We start from the raw sequence: 17,491 nt of genomic DNA, 5'->3' as shown, positions 1-17,491 counted from the left end.
ACCAGAAGAAATTGCACGAGTATCAGTTACTTTAAAAAAATTCTCCCATTCAGTGGAAAAATTGCCTCTTCACAAGCCTTGAACCATAGCATGAATACATTTAAAGGATGACAAAAGGTCTTTTCCAGCTCAGATTAGTACAAGTGGGCTACTTTGTGAAAGCAGCGTGTCAGCTTTGAACCTGTGCAGAGATGCTGACTTCTTTTTTCTTCAGAACTGAAACTCAGCTGTTCAGTAAATTCTGGAGAAAGTGACCTTTTTCCAGGGAAGTGCCCCAACACGCAAGAGTGCTATGATAGAAGTAAGATGGTTAAATAATTGAAAGCATTTAATCATTTTCTCATTTTTATGCTGGTTATTTCTCCCTTGTTAATGTGCACATTGTTAAATGAGAAATAGCCTTCTTGGTATCTGTTCACCAGTTTCACATTCTCCATTTGTGTCTTTAAAACCCCCTTCTCAGAAATCACTTTGTATGTTGGGAAAAGGTGACTAATACCTATCCTATTCATAAAGTAGTCTTAAGGTGTAACAGATACTGTTGTGTGAAAGTGTCTCATCTGTTAAATTACTTTCTCTATTGTAAGTCTATTGATAAAAAAAAATGCATTACATTTCTCCAAACAGTACCAGGAATGCAATTCCTTAATAAAAGGTAACACTGCAAAATCCTTCAGATGTCTTTGCATAACATGCAAACATTGAAATAATGATGTTCTGAACTATGAAATGTTAATAAACATTTGACTTCCTTATTTTTATGTGGGAGTACATTTTTACTGATTGTTCCTAAGAATAAAGTTGTACTGATCTACAGCATTGGAACTGGCCGGGTTTAAATGGCTCCTATAGTTGTTCATAGAGACAAAAATAGCGGCTGGCCTCAGTTATCTTGTGTATGCTGCTTTAGCCTACGCTCGCTTTCTGAACACTTACACTGTAGTTTTATACAATTCTTAAGTAAAACAGGATTCTCACACTAGTCAGGAAAAATTCCTACAATTGTTAGGATTCCCACAACCATGAGGTACTGCTATACAAAACATAGTAGAAATCAGGTCTTCCTGTGTAGTAAGTTTGTAACTGCTTACTTACAGAGAAGAGGTGTTTTATGATGAAGCCAAAATTGTATTAAATAGTTCCGAAAGTTAAAGAATATTTATACCAGTTACTGATTAAAAAATGCATCACCTTCTCCCCAGTCGCTTAATGCATGCTAAGCACGCCAAATGCTGTTGAAAAAATAGAGGTGACGGTTGCAAGAACAAAGTAAAATGTCAGCAAGTAGAGCAAAAGATTCAGAAGAGCTGCTTTACTTTTCAGCTAATTGCAGTGCAGTTAGGGATACAGAAATACAGAAAAGAGTTTAACTATATGCTAACTGTAGACAGCAACACTGAGATGGATGCAGATATTGGGTCTCCTAGAAGATGCATATAACATACCACAGGTGATAAAGCGGCCATTTAAACACCAATAAATGTTTTAAACTACAACCATTGTGCTCAGCGCATTGATCGACATCACCGAGATGTTCCCAGGTTATGCAAACGCACATTTTGTGTCTAGATGCTCATTAGAGAGGCACGAACGCAAACAGCCCCTCCAACCACACGTGAACCCCGTAAGTTCAGCGGGAGCCTGGGTCAGCATGGGCACAGGTCCCTGCACGCTGGCAGGGCTCCGCGAGCAGCAGGCAGAGCCAGCAGCTAGGTGAACAGGAACCTCAGCCCCTCCTGCCCTGCTGTTCCAAGGGTTGTACCCAGAGACTCCACTCACCACATCAACAATACATACTGCATCAGACCAGCACCAGAAGTCAGTACAAAGCACCATTTATACAGAACAGGACTAACAGATAATGATCTGGGGGGGGCACATGAGGGGAAAAAAACCCCACACTTCATTTTTCAATACCTTGTTCCTAATTTGAGTTTAGCATTGATACATACCTTTCATGAAAAAAGTCATGTCTCCTTTTTTTTCTGTATTGGCAGTGATGCCTTTCCTATGTGCCAGACCGACTACTGATGTTAGTAGAAAGGCAATCTCTTTTTCATGTCTGTTCATAAAATAACTAGCAACAAACATGCAGGAGTTTGTCACAGGTCAATCCAAATGACTTTTAAGTATGTTTTAATAACTGCATGGTAATATCTCATCTTAGGAATTAAAAAGTGGAAATAATACACCACCCTCCCTGCCCAACAGAAGCACGATGTCAGCTACATTGTAAGGCAGCTCATATTACCAAACAAGTCATTGAACAGAAAGGTGACAGAGGATTATGTGGGGAAGCGCATTCCCGCAGTCCCTGATGGCTGGAGAGCAGCCTCCCTGCCTGCCGCAAGTTGACACACTCTTGCAGGGGAGCATGCCAAGATGAGGTGATGACTCAGTGGAAAAAGCATCCCTCAAGCCAACTAAAATGTTTGTGGTTCCTCATGGACATGATCCTCCAGGAAGGATCCCCTTGGCAGGATTTGACTGAATCATTTCTTGGGTCAAGCCTTCCGTTTCAGTATTTCAAAACTGGCATTTTTCTCTGCACTACCCCTGGCTTTATCAGGACTAAACTTGTAGTATACAACTACTGATAATACTGCACATTTTAGAACACCTTGACTGAAGTAATCTGAAATGTTTATGCTTCAGATGAAAGTAATGCAGTACACAAACTACGTTGTCCTATGGAAAAAGCATAAAATCCATTACATAGCTCATGGATCTATACATCACACAATACAAATGGCTCTGATCTTGCCTCCCAGCTCACTGGAGAGCAGGAACTCCTGCTCTGATCAGCACGAGTTACAGATGCAGTCTGAACACACCCACCCACACTCAGCTGCTGTCCTTGCAGGAGCACAGAAGTTAAGTCATTCTTCCAAGTGTGAGTATTTTTAATGCCTACCACTCACCTTCAACAGGTCCTTTATATAGGTCATATATACAGAAACTCCAGATCTACAAAGTCCACAGACATTTATGCATACCACGCACACTCTTATGCCCCAAAACTTAGTGGCAAAGCTGAGGTTCTGAGGATCTATCAGAAGCTGAGAAAGTCTGAAATGCATGAGGCTTCATGTTCCTGCCAGTTCATTTCCCCAGATACTGTGAGATAAATCCAGCTGTGTTCCAGTTATGGCAGAGCTAACACAGAGTGCACAGAAGCCTTCCTGCAATCTACAGCCATTCTCCTGCCCTCTTCAAGGTCTGAATAGCAAGCACTCTTAGAACAAGGTCCCAGCTCTGACCTCCCCCTCCACAAGACAGGGCTAGAGAAGCCCCTCACCCTGTAACTTCTCAGTCGTGCTCTGCAGCAAAAATCACAGACAAACCCACATTCTACTGTAGAACTTGAGACAGGAGTTAAGATGTGGAAAAGGGAGAATTCCCACTACCCAGTAGAGCCCTACAGTGCCAAACTCCTCACAGAGCTGACCTGAGCTGCTGCAGGAATGAGCCTGTATCTCTCTCTCCCAGGAAACCCAGAGATGAGGCACTTCAGCCCGACCCTTAAACTTCGGTGGTACAGAAGCCACCAACAGCCATAAGCAGCACCAGCCACTCATTAGGTAAAGCACAGCTAAACTCCAAGTCAAAGCAAGCACTAGAAGTCTTTTGTTTAGAAGCTCGACATTCAACTTTGCTAAGAGTGTCTTTTGCTTTGAGTTCCTAGGAGAGCACTTTTTAATGTGTGTTGTCATAAAAAAGCATCAGTCTTGGCTTTAAAACCCTTAAAATTTGCTGTTTTACTAATGTAATAGCAGGCCTTTCTGAAGCACTACTTCAGTTCAGCAGCAGATCTCCTTCCAGTCAACTGCCAAGCAACTTTTACAGCTTTGAACTGATCAAATATGTGAAACTTGCTAGGGGGTTGGAACCAGAGTTTATGTCTGGGCTTTTAGTGAGTTCAAGTGAACAATACAGAGCCAGACAGATACTGAAACACCCTAAGTCAAGCAATGAAGAGATCTAGATCTTATTATGCTTGGAATTGACTGTTAGCAAGCAAGAAACCCCAGATGCTTTGACTCATGAACCTCTGGATAAGAGAGGGTGGTAAAAGATGCAAAGAAATCCTCTACAAATCCAATCCAGCCCTACGTAAATCCAATCCAATCCTATATAAATACAACTTTTCAGAGGCATTCGGTGAATATGCTTCACTGCCAGATGGATTAACAGTAGTTTCACTCCCCATAGCCACTACATTGTGCACTCACCAACTATGTATGACAGGGGCTACAAGCCATATTTAATTCTGCCATAAATTTACTGGCACTAGCAAGGTGCAGAAGACCTTTTAGCTTTTTTTTTTTTTTTTTTTTTTTTTTTTTTTTTTTTTAAGCTGTATTTCCAGGGTTTTACTGCCTCATTAGAAAGCATGGCAAGGTGAACTTACTTGGAATGAGCTTCAGGTTCCTGGCATAAGAAGCATTCAGATGGAAAAGTACCTATCATCAGATAAAAACAGTTGCCAGCCAATATGCTGACCACGTGGAGCATTTCTGAAAGGCTAGAGCATTCCACAAGCGGATTTTCTCCCAGCATTAAAAACAATAAATCAACCCAGACTGCCAAAATTCTGTATTGTGTGTGTGTTTTGGCATTTCATCAGCAGGGTCTCAGAGCATAGGACTTCCATTATACAACTGCCTCTGATGTGGTCTGGTTTGGAATATAAACTCAAGGCTGGAATTGCATTCTGAAATCTAGTCCTCAATCTGTAAAGATCTCATTTAAAGATCTACTTAAAAGACAGTATTTAATCTCCATATGCTTTGAAAACATAATCCCACAATTTAAAAATTTAGTTACCACCACTTGATTCTTAAGTTGTACAGAGTACAATTAGAGCATCTTCCCTTCCTGTACGCATTCCTAATTAACGTAACTGTATTGCTGGACAATATAGTCCCAAACTACAAAGCCATACCACACACATAATGCAATGTTTTCTTTAGGACCCAAGAGGCGAAATAAGAGTAGTAATAGTTCTGCTTTTTAAAGTTTTTTTGATTTGATTTCATAGGGTTTTTTTGGGTTTGTTTTGTTTTGTTTTTTACAGGAGGAAGAAGGAAACATAAAAATAAAATATACTTAAGAATGACTTAAACAACTAAAAATAGCATACACTGGAACAAGAAAGGAAACCTTCACAGAGAAAAAGGCACTTGGGCACAGCAAGCTTGTTTCACGAGGTGGTAAAAGTATTTGCATCTTGAACCTGGAGAAGCTATTCCAAGGAATCCTGCATTGCATCTTTTCAGTTAATTTCACTTCACTGGAACACATGGGTTATTACTGTACCATTTTCAGTATTTCAGAAACACAGAAACCAGAGAGGTATTTAAGTACAAGACTCTGCTGACAGTTAGAAAGAGACATCTGTCTTACAAGTAGAGTTTACTGACATGATTATTACTGAAAGAGAAAACACAGGCGAAGATGTTACTTCCAACCACAATCTAAATGGACTGAAATACATTTTGCCTTCATTCCATGTATCGAGTTCACCCTGGTAACACGAGTTCTGTGTAGCTCTCGCTGCCAAGAATACACCGCTATAGGAATGACTATCTAAACACATGATCCTAGAAACAGCAACTAACATACGTTGAAACATGTAGTATTCTTGATAGCATAGACATGTTACTCAGAAAGCATCAAATAAGTGTTTCTCAAATCTGTTGGTATAAAAAGAGACTGTGAAAGAGATGAACATTGTGATTATTATCAGATATGCACAGATCCCTCCACTTAACTCTGAGCCTGACTCCTCTCTTTGGTTTACTCCAAGAGTAACTGGTGGTTGTTTGAAACCACAAATACACAGAATGGCCCAATGTTCTGCACCAAAAAAAAGAAGGGTGGGGGGAAAAAAAAAAAAAGTACATTTCCAGTTACTTCAGGCACAAGAAAAAGCATCTAGGGGATGACTCTGTGCAAATCCTCCACTTCAAGGCTCCACATATTCTTATGCGCAGGGTTTTCTGAAAGATCCGTCATCTTTATTGCTCGAAGAATAGGCTCAGGACTGCAGGACCGCACCACACCCATCACCATTACATACTTCCCTAAAAAAACAAGCAAGCACGAAATTCAATTACCCTTGTATTTTCATTTTATTTTTAATTCAGAAAGGTTAAACCGTTTGAATTAAAGCTGCAATACTTGCAAGAAAACTCAAGGAACTAAGACTGCTTAGCGCTAAATTCCAGGAAAAGGCTTCATTATCCATACAACCATTTTTACAGTAGATTTTACTAGATTTTCACATACAGTAAGAGTCAAAACCAGCACACAATTCCTCCTTCTGGCACACAAGTGGAGGGAGGACAATTCAGAAGACTGAAAATTAAGCAATGTGGCTATTTTGTACCACAATTCCTATGATGCTGCAATCCAGCACTTTTCCAGCTGAATTAACAGTACTGGTGAAGGGAAGGAAAAGTAAAAAAAAAAAAAAAAAAAAAAAGAAAAAAAAATCCCTATCCCTGTTCCTAGACTCACAGCTCCTCTCTGCAGCACCTCAGTTTGATCAAACATTTCCTGTAACTGTGGAGAACCGAAAACAGGCCCTATCCTTACGGGAACTCATATGGGAAGACAGCGTAAGTCTTTGTACTGCCACAAACACACTCCCCTGCTGCAGCACACGCTGCTCCTTCTGTGACTGCTACAGCAGCACAGCTTTTTCAGGATGCCTCTTCTATGAATGATGGTGTATGTGAAAGCATGCCCTCTTTGCAGCCGCGCAAGCTCAGTGTGCCCCCCAGACACATACTGGACACACAGCCAAGAACCATTCTTAACCCCCTATGTAGCCAGTGGTTATGCGGGGCTGCAAGGGTCTCCTGCCTTCAGACAACGGGAGCATCCAGCATCCCTGTGCAGGAAGCACCGCTACGTTAGTGGGCATGAGATGCCTCGTGTACACGTGCCGAAGAGAGCCGCATGGGATGGTCCATGCTGCAAGCGAGAACGCCCTCGGCCGCCCGCAACCAGGGCGTACGCGGGAGGGTGCCGGTGCACCCGCCGTCCCCGGCACCGCCGCAGGGGCTGCGTGCCGCACCCTACCTGTGCCCCACGCCTGTGTACCTCTCCCACCTGTGGAGTGACACCTTCCACAGGCTCCTGCGGCGTGAGGTGAGGTACCCGACAGCCATCTGCTGAATTACTTTAAAATAAACACTGGGAGGGAAAGCGCCCCACAACACTCGGGCGGAGTCCCCACGCCCCCGGGGCCGCTCAGTGCCCACCACCCCCCGCCGGCCGGTACCTGCGCTGAGGCAGGGCCGCCCTTTGGGCACCTCCTCCACCCCCAGCACGGTGAAGGGGCCGCTGCCGTCCTGCAGCCGGGCCGAGCCGCCGCGCGCGCCGTCGCGCTCCACCTCCAGCACGGTGCCCTGCATCCACACGGCCCGCAGGCGCAGCGGCGCCCGGCCCGCCTCCGCCCGGCCCAGCTGCCACGTCCCACCGGGGCCCCGCACCGCCCCCCGCAGCTGGGCGGCCAGCACCTTCACCGGCGGCCCCGGCGCGTCCCCAGCCATGCTGCCGCGCCGGGAGGCCGCCGCCGCGGGCGGCCTGAGGCGGGTGAGGAGGCCGCTGCCCGCCGCGCGCAACCGCTGAGGGAGGGGAAGGGCGGGAAGCGGCGCGCGGCCCGCCCCGCCCCAGCGGCAGACGTTAGCGGCGCCTCAACGGCCGCCGCGCGCTTGGCGGGCCCCGGCGCCGCCACCTGAGGGGAGAGCTGTGGCGCCGCCGGGGAGGGGCCGGGGGAAGGCGGGGCCCGGCCTCAGAGCCCGGCGGCAGGCGGCCGGCCGCGTTACTTTAAAATAAAGATAAGGAGTAGCAGTCTGCTTGTTTGTGCGTGGTTGTTGCGCCGTGCCCCGCGCCGCTTTGTTCCACTGTCCCATCACGAGCGGCGTTCCTGCCCCGCTGCTGCAGGGCTGCTCCCGCCACCGCCGCGCCGCCGGCGAGAAACCACTCACCTGGTGAGGGAGCACATACACCCTGTTCCCCGAACTGGAGACGCCGCCTCACGCGACCAGCGCATCTGCTGCCGAGTTTTCTGCATGAAAAACAAAAATGGCTTATATGGATAATAAAGTACTTGGCACAGGTGTGCTACTTTTGATGCCAATTGCAAACGAGAAGTTACTCCCAGGTGGTTTACCTGCTCCCGACAAGCCACCCGTGCACAGCTGCTCCAGCGGCTGTAATTGGTGACTTGCTGAAAGATGTGTAATTCACAGCTCTGGGCCAGCACCCCCCTCTTCCCCCAGTGATCATTTGTTAAGAGCCTCCCGAGAGTTTTAGACCAGCTGGTTCTCATTTCACCGGAATTCCATTCAGGATTGACTCCTTTATGTGCAAAAACTAGGGTGAAATCTGATTCAATGGCTTGGTTTGAGCAGGAAATAATTTCGCTGTGTCTCAACTTCACCTCAGTAAAGCCGCCCTGCAGAGTGGCTTCTGCTCTTTGCCCCCACCCCGGGGCTACCCTGGTGTAGGACTCCCCCACACCTCCTCCCAGGCTGTTGGAGCCAACCCAGGTATTTTTCCAAGGTATGTATTCATTACTTGGCAAGAAACGATTATTTAATGTTTACTGTTCAGCTGATGAAGATCCTCTGGTTTTGTGAGAAAAAAGAAAATGCACATGCTGATCTTCTCAGGGATGCTTTCAGGATATCTTCTTATTGTATATACTTATATGGAAATCTGGAGCATAACGCACTGAAAGTATAGGCAGCTTTCAGCTGGGAGACTTGGTAATTCCAAGGCCTTTAAGAATTTATTTGCTGTCTGTTTATATTACAGACGGGCTAATTCGCTTTGCCACAATCTGAAATCCTTCGTATGTTGCGGTTTCCTTTGGGTGGGTGGGTTGACATTTCATTTAGAAAATAAGCCAAGAAATAAGCTAATGGAAAAACAGGAGAATGGAACAAAGAAAAAGAAAAGAATCAGTAAGACCAAGGGGATGGATTCCTCAATTTCACAAGTTCTGTGTTACCTACAAAAGTGCAAAATGGGTAAAAATACATAGAGAACTGACTCCCCTGCAATCATTCTTCTTTAAAGCACATTTTGTTCTCCATTAAAATAGCCAGTTACTTTATTTTAAAAATCCAGTTTTGTTTTGAGTAGCAAAATACATCAAAAGACCTTTTTTCTACTCACCCATCATGTTATGAATTATTTATTCAGCATATCTTTTTTCCAGAGATATTTTCTGTTTAGAGACATTCTGTAAATGGGACTTTATTCCTTTTATAGTGTAAGGAAGCAGTTAACTTTGTTACCATTTACAGTAAGAATAAAAAATAATATTGGTAATAACAATAAAAACACTGACATCTAAGCACAATACAGAATCATGTAATCTGGCAATCAAATCATATGGCTTACAGGAATAGAAAGACATTAGATGGTTACTGTATATGAATGCAAAATTTGAACAAGGCTCACAGGAGAAGAATATTTGTAATTTATGCCCCTAAGTTGCAGTCACTTGACAGCATCAATATTTAGTTTCACATAAAAAAAAAATTAATTGTGCCAAATATTGATATAAGTATTGTATTCCTATTTGTTACTGTATAATAGGAGGGTCTAATGCTTATTAAGCCATTAAATCCACAGATGAAGGCAAGACCCCTACAAGAGTGTAATCTGCAGGAGAGACTAAAAGGTCCCTTTTAAAAGATTTGCCTTGAAGAAACTGTGTTATGAGAAGAAGCACAGAAGCACTGGCGATCTGCACCAAGAAATGGATTTGTTTTCCTAAACCAGACAGTCCTTATCTTTCAGTAAAAAGCAAAGTTATACTGAACTATCTGCAAAGGTCTTACCGAAGAACTGGCTCAGCTCAGCGTGGAGACACGTTCTGCAGCTGCAGGAAAAATGTCTGATGCCTCAACAGACTGTTTTCTGGAGATGATGCCACAGCGATCCTCCTCTGATTTAAAGGTAGCAGAGGAAGCTCAGCACACAGTTGGAAAAGGCAATGAGTTGGTGGCTGACAGGCTGTAAATTACACTGGTTTAAACTTGAGCACATTTTCTGAGAGTGTGCTGGATGAGACAGAGTTTTGGTTTGTGTGGATAAAAAGAAGGAATCAATTTTCTCCCTGCTACTACAATATGCGCCTTTCTTCAAAGCAGTCTTCAAGGACATTATTCCTCATGCAGATATGCATGTGGCATGCTGTCACAGTATAGGTAAAAAAAGGTCAGACTACACATAGATAAGATAGTCCAGAGCGTAGCAGGAGCCAGGTCTCCCTCAGTTACTCTGGCACTGTTTTGTTGGTATGGTGTCAAGAGAACTTAGAAAAGAATTTCACCCTAGATCTTCATGATTTTCCAAAGAAGCAGCAACTTGAAATTTTCTGTCCAGGTCATACGTATCTTTTCAGTGTCTCACTAAGTACTACTTAAAATGGAAGCAATTCTCTGCTCCCCTCTCTAATTTTGGTAAAAGGCTGGTATTACACAATAAGAAAAATCCTTCTTTGCCTTGGCCAGAAATTCTGATATTTTACAGTCTTTCATCCTACCCAAAAGAGTTTTAAAAAAGAGCTCTGTCCCAGTCCATTAATGTGTACAGAAAAGTTTCTTCAGTTTTCTCAGTTTCTCTTTCCTAGTACTGAGAAGTCACTAACTAGACTTCAAAAAAAGTTTTGGTGTGTTTTAATTTTTTTTTTTTTTTAATTTGGAATCCAAGTAATCAAGATTTTTTTTTGCATATATATTTTAGTATTTTTTAAATACTTGTTTTCAAAACAGGGCTACCTGGAAGCTCCACAGATGAATGGAAGAAAAGTCATGACGCGTGGAGCTGATAAATACATGGATCATAATGGTAATGTCAGAATGGCCCACAAATGTCCACAAAACAGACACTATAGAAAAACTTGTCTGTGGCAGCCCAGAAGCTCAGAGGATTTGAGTGTGATGGGGACAGCTCTCCACCTGCTCTGTTCTGCAACCTGCTGGCAGGTGCTGCTCTGCATTAGCATCTCTTGCAGACACTGGCTGCCCACAATCACAGAGTAAACTGCAAAGCGATATGATTGTGTCTTTTATATCCTCCTTCAGTAAAAGGAAGCAGCATACAGGAGCTACGCGTAACAGAAGCAAGATAAGAAAACAATACTTTGTAAAAATGCAGTACTCCATAAGTGAGAAGAGGGATCTGAGACAAACTGTCTTCCTTTCCTTGGTATTCATATGAAACTTAAGTGAAGGACAACTTTCAGCACAGACAAGAACTGTCAAGTTTCAGCTTTAAGAGATCCATCCTAGTTTATCCTTATTTTCTTATACTGCACACAGAACTATATGAAACAATTGCAAGAATATAAAATTCAACTGTTTACTGATGTTTGTTTTGTACAGCATAAAAGATGCAATGTGAACATGCTGACATGCTGGATGAAGACTGGAAAAACATCCTCATCCTTCAGGGTTGGTTTTTTTTTTAGGCTACCTCATCATCGCTGAATTTAATTAATTATTTGAAATTAATGGCTCAATGGGTTGGAATTAATGGGTTGAAAGTCAGTCATATTTGCATACTTAATTTGAACGTCTGCTGCTTGTAATGTATGCTTTGGGACTGATCAGTCTGGCATATGGATGCTGAGTTACGTTCAACCAGCAATTTCAAAAGACCTGGAGCCAGGCAAGTCATCTGCTGAAACAGGAAAACTCCAGGTGCAACTTGCCAAAGTTTTAGTTAGCAGGTAGCTTTGAATAAGTGACGTTTTAGAAGTGACTTGGCAGACAGACATCACAATACTACTACTAACAACAAGAAGAAGAGTCTGGCTTTTCCCATAGTGTTGTCAAAACTGCATGGGGGTCACTCTAAAATAAGATGAACTAACTTTTGTGGCAAATAGTATCAGGTAAAGCATTAGCAAGGCACCCTTTCACGCTCTTTTTTCTTGAGAACCTAGTACAGATGCTGTACATGGCATGTCAGCATATGCTTAGTGGAATCAGTAGAGGATTATGGCAAGAGTCCTCCTGCAGCTGCCAGGAGCTGACAGCTGCACCCAGTGTGTGGCAGAGGAAAAACAGCATCTGGCTCAGGCACCTCCTCAGAGAGGGTGGAAACCTTAGCTTGTACAGCCAGCCTTAACGTGAGAAATTATTTCACTGCTCTCACCGTCACGCAAATTTAACCAGTTCCTGTCACTCACCACACATCCCTACAGATGGTAGCCTACAGGCTATGAAAACAGTGTGATGCTCTCCAGCTTAGCTGACTCATTTCATTTACAAAGAATACTTAAAGGAAATGCTTAGAGACCTCCAGCTGCATTCTGCAGAAGTGGGTGTCACCTGTTTATTCCTTTCCACGCTATAAATATGCTGGTATGTAACTGAAATAAATCAGCATTCTATGGAATAGGACTATGACATGATGAAAGGAAAAAAAAAGGAATTAATCATAGTCTTTACCAGTATTGCTTGCTGCTCTGGAAATAGTCTGTAAAGCTGGCTTCCAGATGAGCTTATTCAAATTCCTGCACCAAGAAAAAAAGAACTCTTTTTAAGCAGGAAATATGAATGGCATCCAAAGCGTTAGATCTTCGACCTGACTGAAGCGAAGCCAGTAGCTAGGCGACTTCAGTCGTTCAGCCTTTCTGTCTTCATTTCACTTCATAAAAGAATTGGATGTTTAGGAGAAGCTTAACAGGACTGGAGAGCCCCTATAAGCAGTGTAGGGGAATACAGACCATGGTGTCCTCCCTTGACAGCTACTGGCTTTGCATAAATACACTCTGATTAGCATCATCAGCATCCAGTTCATCCAGTGGAGTGAGAGCAGAATAATTTTCCTAAAGGAAAGTAACCAGAAGAATGGCATTTTATTTTTGAAAACTTAAAATCTGAGATGTCAAATATTAGAAATATACATAGAGGCCAGTAAGGCTGAGAAGTTACAGCGGTTCCAGAGCATACATTAGCAGAGTTCTGCAATATTCAAGGCCTGTTCAAAGATTCATGAAATAAATTTCTGGTGCTTAGTAGGGAGAGGCTTTTACTAATAGTCAAATTTCAAGCAGGCAAGATCTTTCTCACGTCCAATCAAAGAGACCATCTCTCCCTACGAGCCTTACGTTGTTTAAACCAAAAACGTTACAGCTACACCACCTTCAATCAAGATAATTTGAAATTAATAAAATGTTAGAACAGGATTAAAAGTAGTTCAGAGTTTTGATATAATGACTCAGAAATTTTATACCAATCTCACATTTAGTACACACCTGCATTCATTCAGGAAAAAACTTTCGGAATTTTAAGACTAACATCAAGCTATTTGAAAAGGAAAGTTTGAGGTGAGCCTCCAAGAGGTCATAGGGAGCCAGAGAGGAGAAAGCTTACATCTCTGTTGCTGTGTGAGGGAGTATTTTGCAGAGTCTTCAGGAGCCAGGCATTTGATAGCAGGTTTGGTGGCAGGTCACACAGCCAAGCAGACCAGTCAGCTCTTTTCTAGTCACTGAAAATTTGTGTGAAAAGTGAATACTCCTCACTATTCCCTATCCTTTAGCCAATGTTTTTTACTTGTATTCCCATGGAGTATCACCTAAGACACAGATGTGGTGACTGTCCTTAACTAACCAAATTTTGCTCTGAGGTCAGAGAAACTCCATGTAACATGGCTGCATTTATTTTCTATGAAGCTGTGATTGAAGCTTTGCCCATGTGATTGCCCAGGGATGCTAGACAAAACGGATCCTGCACCGGACACAGGGCACTAGCAGCACTGGCTGCTTTAGAAACGACTTCTGAGCAACTGGTCTCCTGACTCACCTGGTGCTGGCAGTAATACTGGGATGAAAAGCAGAAATGGCTGTGAATGGGAAGAATGCTGCTAAGTGCTGAGCGGGAAGGCACTGGTATTGGTACTTCAGAAAGCAAAAGCTAAAATCATAGCTGAAGGAACAGCTGGCCTTCTGCTTCTCTGCAGCGGGGAAGCAGAGCATGAATTCAGAACAAACAGCTGAATGACTGAAAAAGCAGAAATAATGTAAAGAGGAAATCAACAGCAGTGAAACTTTTGTTTAAAGCTGCTCAATAATAGCACTTACATGTTTTTATGTACTTAGATGGACTGGGCCTAAATAAGCTGATTTTTCAATTTCTTACGTTATGGCGTGCATTTTGTAAAGCAAGGTTCAAAAATGGAAGTAGTTACAAGCCCGGACTTAGAATGCATTTGTTGCCATACCACCTACAAATAGCAGCTCGCTCCCCCAACTACTGGCATGAATGAATGAATGTTACCGTGTATAATAGTGTTAATTTTGGATGAAAGTCACTTCAGTGTATGGGCTATACAAGGCCTATTTATCTCTTAATAGGTCTAAGAGAAGATATAAAATGTTAAGTAAAATCACAGACTTCTTCCTAAATCAGGACATTCAATGTATCATTGCTGAAATATGTTTTCACATTCTTAGGCTTCTTTAATTTATTAAAAAATCAAAAGACACAAGATTGCATGAGCCAGCTGTGAGGCATCTCATCAGTTCAGCTTAGAAAGACCTCTACGACTCATATAGAAATGTCACATTTTAAAATATAATTTGACATTAAAATGTCACAAACTGCCTGCACCTTTTGATTTAAGTGATTTTAATCACAGGTTCTACTTTGTAGTCTCTACAGCACCTTATATTAAACACTATATTGAAACTCTCTAATTAAGACCCATGTCTTTCCACTAAGCCCGTAATATGCAGGGTCAAATATGTATTTGATGGAATGAAGGTCAGACTTCTATTGCTGACATTTGAAGTCTTGAACAACCATCACTGACAACTGATCCATGAGTACTTCATGGTACTCGCTTTCTGCTAAGGTAAATATATCTACTGGTGCTAAAAGATTTTCATCAGCTCATTCCAGTGAGACTCTGGACCTCATGTTATGAACTAAACCAGAAAACAAAATGAACCAAAGGAACGTACAAAGAAATTGTGAAAAGGACCCACTTCATGGGAAAATATTAAAATCACTTCTTATGTACAGGTAACCTAACCTTTCTACTGAAATAATGGTTGTGATAAAGACTGCAGTGAGGCAACTATACAAATATTTATTTATGTGAATAAATTTAAATAATTATTAATGAATATTTTAAAAATATATTTGACTTTTTGTAGATGGCTAAAACATATATAGTTGTGCAACACAATAGTTGTTTCTAATTGTAGCTCTATATAGGGCAGCCCTCCAAACTAAACAACAAAACTTGGACTTGAAATTCAAATACAACCAAAAAAGCAACTCTTCAAAAATTCAAAAATATTGGGATTTAAAAATATTGAAGTCAAAAACTTAGCAAGCTTTCACCTTGTCATGAAAAGCAGCAATAAATGATAAATGCAAAACCAGTACACCTTATTTTCAAAACCTGATGAGCCCACAAAACCAGACTTGCAGTAGTGCACTCTATTGCAAAAGCCAACAGTGCTTGTTTATTCAAAATAGAAACTGTCAATACTTTAAGAGCCAACTAGGAGACATCAGTTCAGTGTACATGGTGTCTAAGATTCATGCAACGTCACATAGCATAAAGTGGCTGTGCAAAGCAGGCATAACAATGTGTGCACGTTTTTTCTTGCACCTTTGGAGTTTTGATGTTCCAAGCATCAAGCACTTATATTCAAATAATTTCAAATTTTGTACAGGAGCATTTGAAGATCTGTAGCTCTGCTACAATTTGAACAGATATGAATTTCAGGCAATAGACACTTTAGAACGGAAAAGGACGGCACACGACCTCAGATTTGCAAGGCAAAGCTTGTCAGAGTACTCATGCTCAGTTGCCGGTTACAGCTTCATTTACGAGAAACTGTGCAGGGTGAAAGTGAAAGGCACAAAGTAGTTTCTTTTTCTTATCTACAGATCTCTCTAGTATGACTATGCATTATCTAGACTATTTTAAAAGATAATACTGTGATTACTAACAAAGAATCCTAACAAATGTGGGTTAGGTATTTTAATTTTCATTGTTTTCATAGATTTTAAGGCAGAGGGAGAACTGAATAGTTGAACCTACTGTTTGACAGAGATCACTGATTTATTTGCATTCTGGTACCTCTGGCTCTTCCTTTGCTGGGAACTCAGTGGTGTTTCGGTCCACTCCAGACCACAAGAGCCTCCAGCACTCACCAGTGAAGCTAAGGAGGCTGAAGCACAGTCAGTACTGTGTTCACGCTGTCATTTGATGCAACTCCTTTTACGCTCATTTCTGCCAAATCAGATACTTGGGTGAACATCTGGGTGATGGCAAAAATATTCTCCAGGCCCCTTTTTTTCCTCCATCCAGGTTGGTTAACAATGGTTAACCGTATTGATGAAGGAATTAATAGCTTAGGGCAGACATTTTTCAAATGCAACTGGGCTGGCCCCAATCACTCCCCAGTTCCACTGCTCTGCCCTGCCTGGTAAAATTAAGCATTCAGATATATTGGTTAGATTCAACATATATAATGTGGGTAGAGTTCATAAAATACTTCGGCTGGCCCAGTTAAATTACAGTATATGCTACCTATAAAACCAGCACTGCTCAGTATCAAGCTACGGATTCTTCTGACTTGGGCCCTGTTCTGAAAGGTACACAGTGCCTTCTGAGACATGCTACATACTTTAAGCCGCCTTTGGTATCAGCCCAAGATTTTGTGACTTGCAAAATCAAGGTTGGGAGAAACAGTCCATGTTAAGAAAATCTCTAAAGTTCACAGTCACAGGAATGTTCACTTAAATAGTACCACATTTTACTCAATGCTGGCAGCATTCAGGGAATGTCCCTTTTGCTTGTGGCTACTTTCCCTTCTGTTTCTTATAAATGTCATTGTGCTACTCTGGATTCCGGCTGGACACACGATCGGCTGGGGAAAACAGAAATTCCGGCCAAAGGAAGCAGAACTGAAAGTAATTAGAGAATCTTTTTCATTCATCCTCCGATCTGTAAAATAGATAGATACATTTCCTTCTAAAGGCTGCGTTTCCCAGCTGTCAGTAGAGGTCCCTCCACCAGTACTTCTGCAATCTTGGTCACACAGCTGTGGAGTGTTGCAAACTGATAACATTTGTAAAGAGTACTTGTGAAGTCATAAAAGAAGCAGTGCCATAAAGTTTTTACTCCTAAACTGTGGGGAAAGTTTAAGTTTCTTTTCTTGAGTTCAAAGCAGTTTGCACTCTTCGCAATGATCTCAAACTATCGTTTATGGTCTGTAATCTTGCATTAAGCCCATTAAATTCCTGGTACATGAGTAGGAAAGGGTGTCCTGTTGTTTCATCAGTAAAGTTACAGGCAGATGCTTTAGGAGCAATGCTTTTTATCCTTCCTAGTAGCCATTTCTCGTGCAGGCACATACCGAAGAACAAGTTTCCATCATGGCTTTCATTTCGCTGGTTTTCTTTCACACTTTTATATTATCTGTAAACATCTG

At 42.1% G+C, this 17,491-nt stretch overlaps 1 protein-coding gene across 1 annotated transcript; it reads right to left on the bottom strand.

The window, feature by feature from the left end:
• Positions 1-5,402: 5,402 nt before the first annotated feature.
• RMI2 (RecQ mediated genome instability 2) lies at positions 5,403-7,628 on the bottom strand. Its single transcript, XM_075164984.1, has 2 exons — positions 7,292-7,628; positions 5,403-6,086 (listed from the first exon to the last, which is right to left on the bottom strand). The coding sequence occupies exons 1-2, from the start codon at positions 7,560-7,562 to the stop codon at positions 5,938-5,940; spliced, it is 420 nt and encodes a 139-aa protein (XP_075021085.1). The 5' UTR covers positions 7,563-7,628; the 3' UTR covers positions 5,403-5,937.
• Positions 7,629-17,491: the final 9,863 nt, after the last annotated feature.

This window comes from Calonectris borealis, chromosome 16 (assembly GCF_964195595.1).
Source record: "Calonectris borealis chromosome 16, bCalBor7.hap1.2, whole genome shotgun sequence".
Lineage (NCBI taxonomy): Eukaryota > Metazoa > Chordata > Aves > Procellariiformes > Procellariidae > Calonectris > Calonectris borealis.
The sequence above is the reverse complement of the archived record's forward strand: the minus strand, read 5'-3'. Positions and strand labels throughout refer to the sequence as shown.